The sequence below is a fragment of the Saccostrea cucullata genome, unplaced genomic scaffold (assembly GCF_032062105.1).
Source record: "Saccostrea cucullata isolate Sc308-1 unplaced genomic scaffold, CSIRO_AGI_Scuc_v1 ctg658, whole genome shotgun sequence".
Lineage (NCBI taxonomy): Eukaryota > Metazoa > Mollusca > Bivalvia > Ostreida > Ostreidae > Saccostrea > Saccostrea cuccullata.
In genome coordinates, this window is record NW_026933693.1 from 301,899 (window position 1) to 322,500 (window position 20,602).

Below are 20,602 nucleotides of genomic sequence, written 5' to 3' on the forward strand. Positions count from 1 at the left end.
CCTACAGAGCAGTGTACAGACAAACTGCTCCTTTATGTCATGTGTTTGTTATTTATGTGACAGAGTTTCTCTGTTTGTATATGACTGTATAATCTTTAACAATCCAAAGATCCTATAAATAAAGATATATTAATTATAGACATCTATCATCTTTTTATATCAATTTGAAAATGTTGTTCTGGCATAGATGTTCAGGGTAACTTCCAGCATTTTATTCCAAAGAAAATCAGCTCAGCAAAGATACCCTATATTTGACATCCTAACGTTTTTGAACTAGAGATCTTCCTAGATTTTAAGATGCTGGAGGTTTAAGATCGAAACATATATATACAGCACACAAATTAAAAGACATTATATTATCTAACCAGGTGACTTTTAAGAATTTGTATGATCTGTTCTGCAGTCTAGACTGGGTAACACTAAGAAGTGACACTGAGAGGTTATAGTTTCTGTAATACAGCCTAGACTAGGTTACACTACAAGTTGTAGGGTCGGTGATACAGCCTAGATCAGGCTACTCTAAAAAGTTGTAGATTCTGTATTACAGCTTAGTCCATATTACACAAAGAAGTTGTAGATTCTGTATTACAGCTTAGTCCATATTACACAAAGAAGTTGTAGATTCTGTATTACAGCTTAGTCCATATTACACAAAGAAGTTGTAGATTCTGTATTACAGCTTAGTCCATATTACACAAAGAAGTTGTAGATTTTGAACTAATAAAGCCTAGACCATATCACACAGATATTATTGGTACTGTAATTTAGCCTAGATCAGACCCCAAGACCATAAAATGTGAACAGACTTGTCAGAGTCAAAATTTCACATCAGTATAATTTTTGAAAAACCAAAACAAACCATAAGTTTTAATTTTTTTCACATATTTTAAATGGAACTCAATGTATTCAAAATCAAAATTTGACTTGGTTTGATCTCAATTTATGGTCTTGGGACCAAGTTGCAGGCCATGGGTTGAATAGTTTATAGACTCTACACTTTTACCAAAGATGGACTTTTAAAAAGCAGTTACTAATAATGAGTAGTACAAAACCATCAATTCAAAATTAGTTGTCAATTTTCAGAGATATTACCAGTTAATATAACCATATCTTTCTTTGCATGAGCAACATTAGATATTATTCCCTCTTCTACAGATATTTTAAATTTGCTCATTCACATATCATGAAATTAAATGATAAACAAATATTCTCTCAATATATTTTTTTATTTGAGTTAAAAATCTCCAACAATATACTGAAGTGTCCATACAAAAGCAAAACTTGCAAGCCAATGTTAATTGAGAGAAACATAAGGCAGTTTGCCAGGCAAGGTAAATTTTATTCAACAGCATATTTTATTTTTCAGAAATTTGTTGAAAATCGTTATAGGAAGGACAAAAAATAATTAAACGTACATTAAAGATTTTCAAGGGAAAAATATTTATAAACTTGTATTCTTATGATTAAAGGAAATAATTTATGGAGGCAATCAGTAGCCATAACTCTTCAACTTTGATTGTCCATCCAGTTCACCGTAGACACAATGTAATATCAAATCCAACATTAAATACTGTACTCTGGCAGTGTGTTAGTACCCTCCATGACTAGGTTCAGTCTATATAAGATCAGTCTAGCGGGATGTCATGAGGTTGTCTCTCAGTGGTAGGAATCTGTTGTTTTTCTTCCTCTGATTTTCTTAGAGACCACAGGCTGGTGAATTTGTTTACAGCAGTACTACACGCTATGATCCAACAGGTCACTCCTAACCCACCTACAACAACCAAATGTCTAGTTCAAAGTTTTAAATAAAATTGACGAGAAATCAACATCATTTACTCATGAATAATGCTGTCATTGCTAGAGTCTGTCATATGTAGCACAGATAACTATATGGCATTTGTTATTAAATTTCATAATAAATCATTTTCTTTTACTTACCAGGAATCCCTGTTGGAAAAGATACAATTTTATGAAATGGGTAAAACCAGTTCTCTGGGAACATCAGCAATGGCTCGCTTCTGTTTGTTATAATAATCACCAACATTGTTAACGCCTAAAAAGAAGTATGATATTGTCAATGGAGGAATGAAATTCAATCTCCACAAAAGTAGCAATGAAAACTATTCAATGAAGTCTTCTAATTAAGTACAGTGTTTTAATTATGGGGTAATATGATGTTTCTTTTTTTGAATTTTCAGTTTTATTGCATATAACAGGCATGATCAAATAACTTCTATCATTTAATACAGGATTTACCCCTAAAATGTCTTTAGAAACAGTAATTTCTCTTAAACTTTTGCATTTCAAAGGTTAACCATATCAATATTAAAAAAGGTTTACCTGAACAACATATATTCCTACTTTTACTCCTATATTAATGACAGCTATTTTGTTATTACGTGCTGTAGCTGTGAAGAGAAAATTAAAAGTGGTTAAAACTATCTATCATAAATTGCTCTATCTACTGTATAGGTTGTTAAATAATTTTGAGAAATACCTACCTAATCGTTTAATTTCTGCTGTGTGCTTATCTATTTTACGCTGTATCTTGGCATACTTGGCAAATTCCTCAGTCATACTTATTGTATCTTGTTCTAACTTAAGATCTTTGATTTCTGAGCGTATAATCATTTCACCATCTGTAACTTTGTAGACAATTTTACTTATCTGAAATGCATAAGCAAAAATTATAATCCAATAAAACTCTTAAAATATTCACATAAAATCAGATATGATTACATGGTGTATGAAGTTTTAAATTATAAACTATAATAGCTGCTGATGACTGTCAACATTAACTTTAAAACCACTCGTTAATTAACCTTCATATGAAAAACATGAAATTTAATTTACAATGACCAAGGACGCAAAATATGCACAGTGATGCTAGTCATCATAATCCAAAATTAAATAATTAAAATCAAAACATCATTTACTAACAAGATTCAGTTTTAGGAGGATGTCTACTCTTAACCAGAGTCTTGATTACAAGATGACTTCTGCCTTTCGGTAACAAGTTGATATATTGGGTGTGATTTGACTTGGTTACGAATACAGGTTTCAAGTTTACCAAAATCCTTATTGAGAAAAATCTTTTTTTCTGTAAAATGTCAAATTCTGAGGGTAGGTCTACCACCTTTCTGGCTAACACTCTTCTGCGTACAATGTATGCCACTAACTTATAATCATTAATTAGGTAAATTACAGTCAAATCTTGTTATCATGAATTTGATGGAACTGCATGAGTAAAACTTTGGGATTTTCAGAGGTTCAGGATATTGAGGTAAATACATGTATATATAAGGAAAAAGTGATCGTGTGTTAAGATTCAAGTACGTAGCATACATTTTGAGCTTAATGCCCTTGATCTGTTGATATTTGTTCCGATTCACAAAGAGTTGATTATTCTTGATGCTACAAATTACAAAATACAAATGGTGAGAAACAAGAAATACACATCGTTAAATACTTACTAAAACTGATATTTTGTGGGAATATTTAGGTAAAAATTGAAACAGTATTACAGCAATAAATATAAATATCATAAGATACATTTTTACACTCAATGAAAGAGAAAATATTCAATGTTGATAATTACTTTGAAAACCGAATGTAATTTGCGTATGATTAAGCGCAATGAAGACTGTGAGGAGAACTCTTTTGTAATGGAGATATTTTTCTGTCACTTTCCCGCAAAATATTGAAATGGAAACAGGTTCATCTGTTTCAAAGGTAAGTTTTCACATTTATGAATATTTTTCTCCCATAAATAAATAATTTTTACGTGAATCAAAACCTTTACCTTTTGTTACCTTTTGAAAAAAATACTTACTTTGATAAAAATATGCGGAAATGTCTTTTTTACAAATACAAATACAAATACTTTATTGGCACAAACACAATTACAATAATTGGCAAATACATGCCTTTGCTTCTTTAATCAGGTTGGGCACACACCCCCAAATGGTCATTTAACATATTTTATTTTATCTTAACCAATTAAATATGACGATCTTTTCCGAACTTGGGTCAAAAGACTGATTTAACTACGGAGGCGCACTAGTGTTAATTTTCAAAAAGTAAAATATCAGGAAGGGTAAGAATTCGCTTTTATTTCGTTTATTTTGTATGCAATGGCTTTATTTATTTATTTTATTTTTTTTTTACAAAAATACGATATGCAGTGAATTCATGATAAAATAACGCTCGAAAACTATAATCTTGGAATGAATTATTTAATCTAACACACATTATATATCAGGGACCTATATAGTAATCAGGTCCGGCACAATCTCTTGATTAAGCTATATAGCTTTAAAAAGCTATATAGCTTTATTAAGGTATTCAAAATAGCTTGACAAAGCTATTTATATGCAGTTTTTCACAAAAACGTTTTTTGACAGAAATAAACAAAAAGTCGCAAGTATTTGACTATTCATGTATGTACTATGGACTATCAAAAATACAACCTAAATCATAGAAAGTTCTTACATTGCTGCTGTTGAATACTTTAAGCAAAATATGAATTTCCATTGTTTGAGTAGCTGTGTGTGCGGTGAGGCGTGGGTAAGTATGATTGCTTCTTATTGTGCTGAACTGTTACTAATCAATTATCCTGTTGGCCATAACTGGCCTCCTTTATAATTTCATTCAAGAAATAACTGTGTAGTCACTCATCAATAGCCCCAAAACTGTTAAAACTTTGAGTACAAAGTCTCTCAAGGAGACGCAATTTGGTGAGTGTTTTTTACATGCATTGTATTTAGAAGAGAACAAAGTTTAATATTTCCACTGCACCTAGGTGCGACTTTTTGCACATGTTGAAAAAATAACGCATTTGAGAAAAAAGTCTGAGAAAATAGCTTAATCAAGCTATTCTGAATAGCTTAATAAAGCTATATAGCTAAATCAAGCTATATAGCTTAATCAAGAGATTGTGCCGGACCTGGTAATAGTATATAGGTCCCAGTTATTAAAATATTAAGGGAATTACCTTGGTCTTATTAATGTTATATTTGATAGTTTGAAAAAGTGGTTAAAGCCATATATGGCGTATGTACAATGAAAATTATTGGACTAAAATTATAAGAACTTATTATTTGTATCATTACTTTATATAAAGATAGAACTTTTCCGTAAATTACAAAATCTAAATCTATTGCGTTATAAAGATATCACAATTTAATTTGGATTCTCGGAATTTTCTCCGACTTGGAAGAAAATACAAAAGATTTAAATAACACATTTCAGAGAAGATAAAATCGTATTATTAGATGAAACGAGTTCTCCGTGTTCAGAATTGTATGAAAAGCTTTAATTTAAATGAATCAACTATATTTCTTTACTTAATTTTGTATTTTTCAAAAATGTATTTTTTTTATCAGTTACGCCATATATGGCTTTAAAATAATTCCTAGTTTGAAAGAACAAGGATCGAGGAATGGAACCATGGGTTAATTGACAATTGTGTAGATAAATAAACAAGACACTGACAAGGTTATGAAATATTAAAACCGATGAAACTGAAACATTTAATTACTTACACTGGAAAAACATGCTAATTTCGTAAATTTCAGGAAAGCCACACTTTGATGCAGTAATATTTAATATCCAAAAATGTTTCCTTAAGATTCTTTGCAAATGAGAGTATTGTTCATTTTCTCATGAGCTACAATGGATGAGCATGAATATCTATACTGTGACGTGTCAGTGACTGACACCATATACATGTAATACCATTTTATATGTTAAAATTACAGGTGACTCTCATTGGCTCGAACTCCGATCTCTTGAAGTTCTCAATCTCTCGAAGTGAACCTCTGGTCCCGTTTTCTTTTTTCTTTATATAACTAAGCAAATTTACTCCTGATCTCTCGAACTTCTATCTCTCCCAAGTTCTCAATCTTGAGAACTAAGACCTGAGCCCTGTTACACACATTTCATTGTTTTTCACCCTAGAGCTATCTCTCAAAGTTCAGATTGCGCGTGCATACATGCCAATCAAGCCTAAAATTAATGCAGCTTGAACTTACCTAGATAACAGTGAATGCCTGGGGCTGGCATGGAGGTGTTTATTGGGTGTTTACATAGGTGGTGGCTGCATTTCATTTCCAGAATTTTTGGTAATTATCAACTTTTCATTTCCGAACATTTTTTAGTTTTCATTTCCAACATTTTTATGCCCCCCTTCGAAGAAGGGAGGGCATATTGCTTTGCTGCTGTCCGTCGGTCTGTCGGTCGGTCGGTCTGTCGGTCCATTTAGTTTCTGTTCATTTTCTTTACAACCGCTGCATATACTGAAATGAAATTTGGTATACAGGTTTATCAGGTAAATATCTAGGTCAAGTTCTGTTTTGGGTACGATCACACCATTTTTGACAGAGTTATGCCCCTTGGACTTAGAAAAATTCCATTTATTTGCAGTTTCCGTTCATTTTCTTTGCAGAGGTTGCACATATTGAAATGAAATTTAGTATACAGATGTTTCAGCTGAATATCTAGGTCGAGTTCTGTTTTGGGTTTGATCGCACCTTTTTTGATAGAGTTATGCCCCTTGGACTTAGAAAAATTCCACTTATTTGCCGTTTCCATTCATTTTCTTTGCAGAGGTTGCACATATTCAAATGAAATTTAGTATACGGATGTTTCAGCTGAATATCTAGGACAAGTTCTGTTTTGGGTTCGATTACAACCTTTTTGTCAGAGTTATGCCCCTTTGACTTAGAAAAATTCCAATTATTTGCAGTTTCCGTTCATTTTCTTTGCAGAGGTTGCACATAATGAAATAAAATTTAGTATACAGATTTTTCAGCTGAATATCTATAAAGTCAAGTTTTGTTTTGGGTACGATTGCACCATTTTAGACAGAGTTATGCACTTTTGGACTTAGGAAAAATCCAATTTAGGGGGAGGGGGGCATAAGTGTTTTACAAACATCTCTTGTTTGTTTTCAATTCCTACATTTTTCAAATACATATGTAGTACGTATAGTAACAGATTAGGTAACTTTTCTTATGAAAAATTTAAAGGAATAAATCATAAATAAATCATTGAAATCTAATTTTGTAAATCTATCAGTGACTTGGACATAAGTATGGCACTGTCACTGACATTTAATTAAGTGCACATTAAATGTGGTGGAAAAGTTTTATGCATTACCTAGACTAAGTGCTATATGAATGCATATATGTATAGATATTTTTTTAAAATTTTATTTATTAATATTTTGGTATAAATACTTTTAAAACTCCATTTTCTTTTACTTAGAGAACATTAAATTGCCGCACAGGAAAAGTCTGGAAATGAAAAAAAAATTATGTCGAAAATGAAAACAAAAAATGTCGGAAATGAAATTAAAAAAAATGTCGGAAATGCTATGCATATTTCCGGAAATGAAATGCATTGAGATGGCACTACACCTGTGGGTTGTCCATGTGTAGATATAATTAATTGGTTATAATTAAAAGTTTGTAAATTGTAAACGAATCGCTTCACAACTTATTTTGACATGAAACCAGGACGATAATTTTTAGAAAATAATTTGAAAACGTACATTTCATTAAGTTCCCATAGACAGTGAACTTTTAATACAGTGTACATAATCCCATTATGTCAAACATTGCACAGGAAATTTTTTCTCAAGGATTGAATACTGATTGCGAGAAATCTGGTGAAATTTGGGGATAGCCAAACAGACAATTGCTATTTACATGATTTAGGTTTCATGTAATCATAAAATAAGTTAATAAGAACAAATAAACATTGAACCTTTAGGAAGTCAATTTATTTATACAAAATAAGATCATTGTTGTTTATTTCAAGTAAATTAATTACCTGTAAAATACGATTGAAAACGTGCAATGACTTTATTAACATATACTTCCGGTATCTATAATAGTAGATCATTGATGATCAGAACTGAAAATTCCTGATTTTATTTACTTCCTATCTCTTGAAACCCTCGATCTCTCGAACTTTTCTTGCGGTACGTCCCTTGAACTTTGAGAGATTGAGAGTCACCTGCATAGTGCAAACTGTTTTGCTTTAAAAATGACAGTTGAATTGTGGCACCTAATCAGAAAAATAATGTAAATATAAGAAATGAGTATAATTTTCGAAAATTCATGAGATAGATAAACTACGACGCTTCATGCTGGCATATTTATCATGAAGTGTTAAATCTGCCAGCATGAAGCATTGTAGTTCATGTCCGCATGAATCTTCAACTTAAATGTTTTCCTTTATATAACACTTTTAAAAGCAATGGGTAACTATATCTGTATGAATACAGGTTCCTCACGTCATAAATGTATATAAATTTCTCAGTGACGTCATAAAGGGTCGACAGCATTATGGAATTTGATCTCATGACCAACCTGTATTTATATCCGATAGATGTTTTAAAATGATACTTATTTCATAAATAATTAAAATTTTCAACTTTAAACTGATCTGAATACAATTTATGAAAAATTCATTCTTTAAAGAGCTGTCTCTTTTAGTAATTATGTTCATATGCAGTGCAATTGCAGTCAAAGTTTTAAAAATTTTTGGGCTATACAGTGCATAATTTTGTAGACACCATCTTGGTAGTTGCATCATGCACTCCCAAAAAATGATTTTCATAGTACAGTTCCACTTAAGATAAAATTTTCTATAAATAAGTCCAAATTTAATTTTGAAGACTGCAATATTTCTGGTGTTTTAGCAATATAGTTAATAAAACCATTGCTAAAAATGATTTATTACACACTTAGTAATAAATTCAGGATTTTTAGCTCTTCTGAGCCAAATTAAGGCTCAAAGAGCTAATGCTATGGCCATTTGTGTGTCGTGCGGTGTGCAGTTTGCATTAACTTTTTAGATTATGGGACATAACTCAAGAACCCCTTGGTCAATCATGATGAAATTTATCATGGGGTATTCTTGGCCCAAGGGCTACCATTTGTACAAAAACTTGGGGTGGGACCCTATTACAAGGGGAGATAATCAGGAAAACAAAACCAGAAGTACTGGTTGCTAAAAAATCTTCTTCTCCAGAACCACCAGCCAGATTTTCACCAAACTTACATACAAGGGTCAAGATATGTTGAAGATTAAAAATTGTTCAAGGCATGACCCTGAGGCAAAGGGCGTGGTCTCAAGGTCACTTCAAAGTTGAACAAAATTTACACTTAATAAAAACGTTTATATTTTGCTTACTATAAAGACTAGGATCATCAAATCTTGTAATTTGATGCATCTTAGGACTTCACATTATGTTAAAACAAAAGTAGGTCATGGTGACCTACTTTTTAAATTTAACGGGCTTTCATTTACAAATTGATTTTAAGGCATATTTTGGACACTTGAAGGCCTACGATCCTTAAACTTTGTCAGTTGATGCATCTTGGAACCTAGAACAACGTCAACTTAAAAGTAGGTCACCGTGACCTACTTTTTAGCTCACCTGAGCCAAAGGCTCAGTGAGCTTTTCTGATCACAATTTGTCCGTTTTCTGTCGTCGTCGTTGTTGTCGTCGTAGTCGTCGTTGTAAACTTTTCACATTTTTGATTACTTCTCAAAAATTGCTGGGCCAATTTCAACCAAACTTGCCACAAAGCATCCTTGGGTTAAGGGGATTCAAGTTTGTTCAAATGAAGGGCCATACCCTCATTCAAGGGGAGATAATTGGGAATTAATGAAAATTTAGTGGTATCTTTTAAAAAATCTTCTTCTCAAGAACCACTGTGCCAGGAAAGATGAAACTTACAGGGAAACATCCTCAGGTAGTGTAAATTCAGATTTGTTCAATTTATGACCCCCAGGGGTAGGGCGGGGCCACAATGGCCGATCAAAGTTTTACATAGAAATATATAGGTAAATTCTTTAAAAATCTTCTCAAGAATAGCAAAGCCATAATTGATCATATTTATATGGAAGCATCCTCAGGTAGTGTAGATTCAAGTTTGTTCAAATCATGACCCCCAGAGGTAGGGCGGGGTCACAATGGCCGACCAAAGTTTTACATAGACATATAACGGAAAATTCTTTAAAAATCTTCTTCTCAAGAATAACAAAGCCATAATTGATCATATTTAATGGAAGCATCCTCAGGTTGTGTAGATTCAAGTTTGTTCAAATCATGACCCCCGGGGGTAGGGCAGGGCCACAATGGCCAATCAAAGTTTTACATAGACATATATAGGAAAATTCTTTAAAAATCATCTTAACAAGAATAGCAAAGCCATAATTGGTCATGGGACTACTTTTGGATATAAACTATTCAATAATAAACCAATTTCTACTTTTTCCCAACCACAGTGCTCAGGTGAGCGATGTGGCCCATGCCATGATGGGCCTCTTGTTGAATTTTATGCTTAGTCTTTTCTAAAAAATTTAATCCCATTATTTTAGACACCGAGAGGTTTAGAATCACCAGATCTTGTAAGTTGATGCATCTTGGAGCCTTAAAACACATATATGAAAAAGTAGGTCACTGTGACTTACTTTCTGAATTGCAGGAATTTGTTTTCAAATTGTTTAAAAGGCATATTTTGAATACTTTCAGACCTGTGATCATCAAACTTTGTCAGTTGATGCATCTTGGGTCTTCGGAATATGTCGACCAAAAAGTAGGTCACGGTGACCTACTTTTGACATTTTATGGCTATATTTAAGTATCTTAGGTACTTATTGGCTTAGAATCATCAAACTTTGTCAGTTGATGCATCTTGGGTCTTCGGAAAATGTCAACCAAAATGTAGGTCACATTGACCTACTTTTGACATTTTATGGCTATGTTTAAGTATCTTAGATACTTATTGGCTTAGAATCATCAAACTTTGTCAGTTGACACATCTTGGTTCTTCGGAATTTGTCGACCAAAAAGTAGGTCACATTGACCTACTTTTGACATTTTATGGCTATATTTAAGTACTTATTAGCTTAGAATCATCAAACTTTGTCAGTTGATGCGACTTTGATTTACGGAGAACGTTGACCAAAAAGTAGGTCATGGTGACCTAGTTTAGAATTTTATGGCCATATTTAAGTACCCCAGGTACTTTATTGGCCTAGAATTGTTAAAATTTTGTTAGTTGAGGCATCTTGGGTTTTCGGAGAATGTCTACCAAAAAGTAGGTCACAATGACCTACTTTTAATTATCTCAGGTACTTATTGGCTTAGAATCATCAAACTTTGTCAGTTGATGCATCTTGGGTCTTCTGAAATTGTCAAACAAAAAGTAGGTCATGGTGACATTTTATGGCTATATTTGATGCCCTGTTCACACGACAAGTTTAATTCGCAGTAAATTAATGCGAAGTTAACTAATTCGAATCAGACTAATGCGAATTAAATTGCGTTCACACAACAGCTAATGCGAAGTAAACTAATGCGAATTAAAATTTTACTTCGTTATTCAGGCGTGAGGAAGGCTATTATGACGTCATTTGCAAATCACATCACCTTATGCATAAGCAGATGCATTTGACATAATGTCACAGTGTCTCAGGAGACATATTTTAGTGATTAACACATTTTTTCTTAGTTTTTCACTCAAAAATAGCACAAGTACTTAAAGCTGACCACCGACATGACGCATTTGACTTAATTTTGCCATTACGCATGCCCCAAAATTTAATTCGAATTAGCTTCGCTTAGCGTTCACACGGAGCTAATGCGAGGTAATTTAATGCGCAGTAAACTAATGTGAATTAAACTAATTCGCATTAAATTCTCCGTGTGAACGCTAAGTGAAGCTAATTCTCAGTAAACTTACGTTTAATTCGAATTAAACTCTCCGTGTGAACAGGGCATAAGTATCTTAGGTACTTATTGGCCTAGAATTGTTAAACTTTGTCAGTTGAGGCATCTTGGGTTTTTGGAGAATGTCGACCGAAGAGTAGGTCGCAGTGACCTACTTTGAATATCTTGGGTACTTATTGGCTTAGAATCATCAATCTTTGTCAATTAAATAATGCATCTCGAGTCCTCAGAAAAGTATGTCACTGTGACCTACTTATTGTATTTCATAGCTATACTGAAATATTTTAGCCCTGACTGGCTAAGAATCATCAAACATTGTCAGTTCATGCATCTTGGGATACTTAGAGGCTTCAAATAGAAGAGATAGATTGTACAATTTATCAGAAGTGCGATTCAAGGCCCTTGGGCCTCTTGTTGCATATGCGATATGCCTGATGTCACAATATCTATCAGCCCTGCAGGGCTGATATGGATTTGCAGGGCTGATATAGGTTATCAGCCCTGCAGGGCTGATACGGATCAATATCACACCCTTAGTAAATTAAATCACAAAAACAGTACTTGTGATCATACACAACTTTTGGTGGGTTCATATTCTCTTAATTTTAACTTTTTGAAAATAAGGTTAATCTTAATTTACAAATAATAGATTTTTTTCAAATTATGGATCGAGTGCATTGAAATAGAAGTAGAAACAAACCCAAATCTTATGAGACAATAGACCATGCACACATACATGTTAACCTATTGTGATGAAAAAGAGGGAGATTCAGACCTCAAAAGCGGTAGCATTGCGCGTGTGTTGTTTAACGCTTGATTATCGATATCTTTCATGTAATATACATGTATATTATAAGCCTTAAATGAAATCAGGTACCTACACTAATTAATCTTAAATATCAACAGCAAAGAAGAAGACAGAAACACCTTAAGTTTGACATAAATTGTACAAATATTTTTCATGCTCATCATTTTGCTTGGATTGGCTGCTTTACTTAGCCTTTTGAAGATTGATCTTTGCTGATATAGCCTAGAAGCAATAATTCTGAATGTTCATTCAGTTTTTAAACAAAACAAATTATGACATGGTTTAATCTAGATCTAAAACAAGTTCCTATCTTTCGTTATATAAATCAGATTTCCCGCGATGATCGAAAACGAAAGTAGAGATGTGCCACATGGCTTGGTCAATCGAGTGACTTCTATTGACTTTATTGATAAAGTTATGAGCTTCTGTGCTTTTAAAGACGATGTCAAATGTTTTCATCTAATTCTTAAAAGCTGTGTCTCCTTTTTCATGGCAGGGATGTTGATTAATTTATCGTAACCAATGTAATCACTTGTAGTCTTGTGTTGTTGTCGTTGTCAAATCCGTGCTTCAAATCTCTGTACAAAAAAAGCGTTTGTATGATTCCGAGTCAAATCACGCGATATCTAGCGAGATTTTGTGAGAGTGGCTTCAAAAATGGATACCCAAGCGAACCAAAAATACTTAAGACGCAGCATTTGTAGAAAGCGGTAGATTTCTGAATTAAATCGGTAGGCGGGAGATGGAGTGAAAAAGCGGTAGACTCCCGCCTAAACCGGGAGAGTTAACATGTATGATGTACATGTATGTAAGAAGTCCATGCATGATTATTTATTTATTTTCTTCTCAACTTAAGATATGCTGTATTTTATTACTAAGTATGTAATAAACATATTAATACATACCCTTTTCCACACTTTTCCCTCGAGCTGATATTGGTGTCTCGGGCTGATACAGAATGTGGTATGGAATATTAGTTACACAGTCAGTTAGTGACCTAATACGGATTCATACAGGGTGTGAAATGGAAATCCGTATTGGGCAAGGCGAAGCCGAGCCACTATACGGATTTCCATTTCACACCCTGTATGAATCCGTATTAGGTCACTAACTGACTGTGTTACGAATTTATCCCGCTGAAGACCTTATTCAATGTAAAAAAAATATTTGTGCATATTATGAAAATATTTGGTTTTAATCCAATAACAATCAACATTAAATATCGTTACGGTAACAATAAATTTAACTAAACTACCTACGTAAACCATTTCATAGCCGCCATTTTTAGCTCTACTGGTCAGAGACCAGAAGAGCTTATGCGATGGTAATGCGTCTGTCTGTCTGTCTGTCCGACTGTAAACAATTTTTCAAAATGCTACTCCTCCTACAGTTTTGGTCTGATTTCAATATAACTTGGCACACAAGTAGACTACACTAAGATACATAATTCTGTGTATCCGTTTTTGATTTCGATGAACGGTGTTGTCGTGGTTACTAAAAATAGAAATTTCTGTGAAATTCTTTGAAAATGCTACGTCTCCTACAGTTTTGGTCTGATTTCAATACAACTTGACACACAAGTAGACTACACTAAGATACATAATTCTGTATATCGGTTTTTGAATTTGATGAACGATCTTGCCGTGGTTACTAAAAATAGAAATTTCTGTGAAATTCTTTCAAAATGCTACTCCTCCTACAGTTTTGGTCTGATTTCAATATAACTTGGCACACAAGTAGACTACACTAAGATACATAATTCTGTGTATCAGTTTTTGATTTCGATGAACGGTGTTGCCGTGGTTACTAAAAATAGAAATTTCTGTGAAATTCTTTCAAAATGCTACTCCTCCTACAGTTTTGGTCTGATTTCAATATAACTTATCACACAAGTAGACTACACAAAGATACATAATTCTGTATATCGGTTTTTGATTTCGATGAACTGTGTTGCTGTGGTTACTAAAAATAGAAATTTCTGTGAAATTCTTTCAAAATGCTACTCCTTCTACAGTTTTGGTCTTATTTCAATATAACTTGGCACACAAGTAGACTACACTAAGGTACATAATTCTATGTATCAGTTTTTCATTTCAATGAATGGTGTTGCCATGATTACTAAAAATAGAAATTTCTGTTAAATACTCTCAAAATGCTACTCCAAATAACAGTTTTAGTCTGGTTATAATATAATGTGGCATGCAAGTAGACTACACTAAGAACATAAAGAGACTTAATCAAGGATTATTATTCTATTTATTGCTGTTGAAAAGTTTCAATTTCCAACTGCCTAAGTACTTTTCTCTTCCTTTGCCATAAGTACAAACCAGTAGAGCTTCAGTCTCGACAGAGACTTCTGGTTATTTACAGTAACAACGCTTCGAACGGAAATCATGTGCCCGATTTTCATATTACGCCTCAACGGAGATGTAATACGGAAAATTTCAGGGCGTCATGTGATTAGCTTTTATCAAATCAGTAATCGTCAAATTTGTCTGAAGCGGGATAAAAGGGTATATATTATTCTCTGTATAACAATACATTCACAACCAAACCACATAATATTAGATCAAACTCTCTCAATTACAGGGGACTTTTGCATTCAAAGGCAAGAAAAAAACGGTGGATGCAGGTAGAGTATTATCTACTAGTGTTTAGATGATTTGGTAATAAACCTCTCAGCTAGTGTATGACTGCTATAGGAAAAGGTTACATTGTACTGTGTTAGCATTTAGGAAGATTACAAACTAAACATTTCTAAACATACTCGAGCAATTTATTATCGCATGACTTTCCAAAAAAGATTCACTTACTTTGCAAAATAAATTTATTTGTTTTTTTATATTCCTGAAATATATGTAAAACATACGAGGGTTGTCCAAAAAGTTCATGGACAATGACGTTTTTGTGAAAATAAATGGTTCTATATAAATCTGTTGTATATCAAAATATTTCTTATGAAAAAACAAGTCAGAATGATTTAGATTTTATTGATGGAACGTAATATTTTTGTAAAAATCGGGGTCTTTAGATATCGCGGATAGTGCGCACGGACCAAGGTTAAAATGATGTAAACTCTAATATAAAGAGTTCGGATTAAAATGATTATTTTCTATATAAAACAAGTCAAAAAATAATAAAAATTTTATGTAACACAAATAAAGAGGTTATTATAATTTTATGATATCTTAAATATCGCCTACTATATAGACAATGAAAATACACAACGAAAACCTTAACAAGTACGTGTCAAAACTCAACAGAAAAAATGACGTCCGTCGGCACGGGTCAGCGTCCGGTCAAAAAATTAAGTTATACATGTATAACGCTTGAAACGATGTGAGAAACAAAATATTTGTTAAAACAACTCAAATTATTAAAATATATGGAATGTATTGATTTGGGATTCGTATATACGATTTTTCAACAGTGTGTACAATTTCGAAGACACTAAAAGCATGTAAAAAAAAACCCATGTAATTAATTGTAAATGGAGATTTCTATTCAGGACGTTGTTATAAATCTAGCGCAGCGTCAAACTGGGCTGTTCAGTTTGAGTATACAAACTGTTAATTTAGATGACGCTCGTAAATTTTTGTGCATTGTTTTGAATTTTAAAAATTAAATAAATTATAATCTATACTGAAAGATTATTGCTAGCACTTCGAAGTGCGTTGTGCCTTAAAAAAGAAACGTAGTGTGTGTCCATGAACATGTGTTAAGTCAAAATCCAAATGTTTGACGTTATGATGAAATTAGCGTAACATCAGACTGGTCCGTGCGCACAATCTGCGATCTTTAAAGACACCGATTTTTACAAGAATATTAAGTTTCATCAATAAAAATTAAATCATTCTGACTTATTTTTTCATGAGAAATATTTTGATATACAATAGATGCATATAGAGAACCATTTATTTTAACAAAAACGTCATTGTCCACGAACTTTTTGGACAACCCTCGTACACCAAATCATCAGTCCACTTGATAAATCCTGTTCATGTGATTTTTTATCCATGAGTCATTTGCGATATTGCATACAATATTACATACTTGTACTAGTATTTAAATTGAGGAATCTACAATAATTACATATCACCTTGATGTATTTCCCCCTAAATTTCGTATTTTATTATCTTTCTTAGACCAGTATTTTGGGAGATTTGATAATGTAGGAACTCACAAGCAGCGATTAGATGTACTGCAGGAGACATGGGAGTTAATGGACACTCAGATTCAGGTACATTAAACTGCTGATATTTCACTTAATTTAATTATTTCAAACAAAACCACTATGGTACTTTTATTTAAAAAAATCCCATTCCATGAATCTTTGATATGATCAAGTCATAATGACCAGTTATTCTCTACAAGAATTGTTGTTTGTTAGCTTTTTACCTAACCTGAACTGAAAGCTCAAGTGAGGTTTTCTGATCACATTTTGTCTGTCCGTGTGTAAACTTTTCACATTTTGGACTTCTTCTCCTGAACCACTGGGTCAATTTTGACTAAACTTGCCACAAAGTATTTTTGGGTGAAGGGGATTCAGATTTGTTCAAATGAAGGGCCACACCCTCTCACAAGGGGAAATAATTAGAAAATAGTGAGAATATGGTGGCATGTTTTTAAATCGTCTTCTCCAGAACCACCACACCAAAAAGGTTGAAACTTAAAGGAAACATTCTTTACATAGTATAGATTCAAGTTTGTTCAAATCATGACCCCCAGGGTTAGGGTGGGGTAAAAAGGGGGGTTGTAAAATTTTTACAGAGGAATATATAGGAAAGAATCTGTACAAATCTTCTCCTCAAGAACAATTAACATAGCCTGTTTAGTCATATTGACGAGAAAGCATTCTCAGGTAGTTTAGATTCAAATTTGTTCAAAAATGACCCCAGAGGTAGGGTGCGGCAAGTGATCAAAGTTCTACATAGGAATATATAGGAAAAATCTGTAAAAATCTTCTTCTCAAGAACAACAAAGCCATGTTAAGTCATATTTATATGGATATGAAAGCATACTTTAGGTCAAATTTGTTAAAATTATGACCCCGGGGGTAGAACGGGGCCACTATAGGGGATCAATGTATCACATATTAAATAAATTATTAGAAAAGCTTCTTCTCAAGAACATCAAGGCCATAATTATTCATGTTGTTATGAAAGCATCTTCAGGTTGTGTATAGATTCAAGTTTGTACAAATCATGACCCCCAGTGGTAGGGTGGGGCCACAATGGAGGATCAAAGTTTTATATATTAAGTATTATGTATATTACTATATATAGAGGAAAATCTACTTCTCAAGAATAGTAAAACCATGTGTAGTCATATTGAAATGGAAGCATCCTTAATTAGTTTAAATTCAAGTTAGCTGCTTAAACTGGGGCCGGTGTAGAGTGGGGCCATAATGGTCAGTATCAAATTTTAACAAAGGAATATACAAGGAAAATCATAAAAAAAATTTTGTGCTGAGAACAACAAACACGTTTGTTATTTTGATATGGAAACATCATCAAGTAGTTTAAAATGCAAGCCCCAACCCAGAGTTCTTGAAATCTTTCGGTCCTGTCGGCAAGACCGATAAAAACAACTAAGGACCGATAACTTTATGTTCTGTCTCAGTCCAGATGACCGGTAGATGTTGGGAGAGCAACTTGTGAAAATCCAACTAAATTTCGTACGAATTCCCTTTACCGTATTTGGCCAAGTATAATACGCATTGATGTAAAATACGCACCCCCCTTTTTGAGTCTGAAACTGGGGAAAAAAACGCAGTTCGGATGTATTATACGCAACAGAAAAATTTACCAAGTGATGTTCTGAACTTTGAATCGCGGTAATTTGTTTCGAAAATCGACGCGAGGATTAAGTGTCAAAAATTTACTGAACACACTTTTTTTTTCAAAATACACACTTTATAACTTTCTCTTATAATCCTGACATTCCATATCGCGGCAATCTGGAGAAAATTATTTATTCATTTATTTCAACAAAGCACAAGATAATGTTGCGTAAAAGTATTTAACAGATTTTTTTAAAGAACAGTTACGGTGATTTTGAAATTATGCGTCGCCATATTCTTAGATGAAATAATTTTATTTCAACAAAGCAAGAGATATTGTCGAAAGTTTTATCAGTTGTCATATTTAAATTTGGTTCTAGATAATCATGCTGAAAATTATCTTACAATATTTTTACAGGAAACGAAATTGAAACATCAAGGTACTTATTTCTTTAAGAAGACTACGATTTTCCTCTTCTGAATCTTCGCGGATATCTTATTTTCTTAGTAAATGATACCACTTTAAAGTTTTAGCATAATTTATATTTCATTTGTCAACTCTCAATTATTTAAACAAGAGGCCGATAAGTATAAGATAAGGTAAAATTACATTTAACAAGTGTTTAATTGTTTAAAGTGCCGTAATCAACACATGCTCACACATACGAAAGGTCATAAACCGACCCCCAATTTTTAACAAAGAAAATAATCAAAGCAATTTACATAGCAGTAAAATAATCAGTGCTCTAACTGTAAAAACATTGATTTGGAGTCGTTAGACAATTAATTGCCCCGAGGGGTGTTGATAGGTAATTATCATTTGACCAGCGCACGTGTGTCACAACATTGGCTTCCTTTCATTGGGACGTATGGAGGGGTGTTAATATTGTTGCAGATTATCATTGAGTTATTTTAAACCTAAAATTAATATTTATTTTATTGTATTTCATTAAAAAATGATTTATTACTTTGTCTGGCAGATAAGGTGCATGTGCACTATCATTACGGAAGCAAGTGACATAGGCATGAGTGTATGTCTAAAAATAACATCGGTAATGGCGGCCTCCTCGGAGACAATCAACATGCAGCTCAAATTACTTTTAACTCACTTTTTCATGTTATTTTGGTATCAAAAGATTATGAAAATGACATTTTTAAGAAGCATACCTTCCAACAATAACTTTCCGAAGTTTAAAATATGGCAATTAACAGAAGAAATTGCATATGTCTCTAGGTAATACTACGGTATGTACGTATGATAGCCATGTTTCACTTGAAAGAAAAACTTGTCAAAATCCCATTGTGATGTAAAATACGCATCCCTTTCTCAAAAAAATTTATTTTAGGAAAAAAGTGCGTATTGTATTCCCCCAAATACGGTAACCGACTGATCATAATCTGTTGAACGCTAGATGTTTGGAGAGCAACTTGTGAAAATCCAACTAAATTTTGTACAAATTCCCTATAACCAACCAATCATAATCTGTTGAACGCTTTTCAGTATATCATAATGCCTTCTTCGATGAGCCCAAGTACCAAACTATGATTGATTAACTGTTGAAACAAGTTTGTCGACGGTGCTAGGGTAAGCCAGATGAGAAAATCGAACTAGATTAAAAACTTATGAAGAAAATTGACCCCCATGAGTGTTATACGATGATCAAATTGGCATAAAGTTTGCAGTGTGTATATAATGCAGGGTGCAAAATGTATTGATGATAAAATTCAAATACAGTTTTCATCTTTTTATGGAATTTTTTTTCTTTGGACTGATAGAAATCTGTCTGGACTGACAAACTTTCTATGTCAGTCAGTCCAAATGACTGACAGTGGAAAAAAGATTTCAAGAACTCTGCCAACCTTTTGTAAACTTTCCAATACTGAACTGATTTGTGCTTTTTTCCTAGCCAATGTGCTCAGGCAAGGGATGTTGCCCATGGGCTTCTTGTTACAACAGATATTACCTAGATTATACATGTATCACAATTTATGTCCTTTTATAAAAATAATGAGTCATTTTTTACTTACAACCAAATTATTTTTTTTGATATTATATAAAAGATTTTTTTTTTCAATTTTCATCATCAGATTACACATCATGAAGTCAATGATTTCCAGCATGTGTTGATTGAGACATAAATGAATTTCAGTGTGTAACAATATTATAAAACCTTTTTTCATATAATGGTGCAGTTTACAAGAAGTTGTCAATTTCTATATAATTCTAATTCACTCAGCTACAGTGAGATTATAACTCAGTTAC

The 20,602-nt window shown here is 33.0% G+C and overlaps 2 protein-coding genes across 2 annotated transcripts in view; one reads left to right on the plus strand and one right to left on the minus strand.

Annotated features, from left to right (window-relative positions):
• LOC134238980 (uncharacterized) overlaps positions 1-20,602 on the plus strand; it is a 61,403-nt gene that overhangs the window by 18,216 nt on the left and 22,585 nt on the right. The window contains 4 exon segments of the mRNA XM_062721128.1: positions 3,672-3,698; positions 3,700-3,732; positions 15,147-15,189; positions 16,703-16,797. Coding sequence (XP_062577112.1) covers positions 3,672-3,698; positions 3,700-3,732; positions 15,147-15,189; positions 16,703-16,797 — 198 coding nt within the window.
• Positions 1,226-3,598, minus strand: LOC134238978 (guided entry of tail-anchored proteins factor 1-like). Its single transcript, XM_062721126.1, has 5 exons — positions 3,474-3,598; positions 2,502-2,667; positions 2,341-2,408; positions 1,939-2,053; positions 1,226-1,771 (listed from the first exon to the last, which is right to left on the minus strand). The coding sequence occupies exons 1-5, from the start codon at positions 3,552-3,554 to the stop codon at positions 1,626-1,628; spliced, it is 576 nt and encodes a 191-aa protein (XP_062577110.1). The 5' UTR covers positions 3,555-3,598; the 3' UTR covers positions 1,226-1,625.

Coding starts and splice junctions, on each gene's coding strand:
- LOC134238978 (XM_062721126.1), bottom strand. CDS start 3,554: ATGTATCTTATGATATTTATATTTATTGCTGTAATACTGTTTCAATTT. Junction 2,668..3,473: donor CCCACAAAATATCAGTTTTA/GTAAGTATTTAA, acceptor TATGCATTTCAG/ATAAGTAAAATTGTCTACAA. Junction 2,054..2,340: donor TAGGAATATATGTTGTTCAG/GTAAACCTTTTT, acceptor ACTTCTTTTTAG/GCGTTAACAATGTTGGTGAT.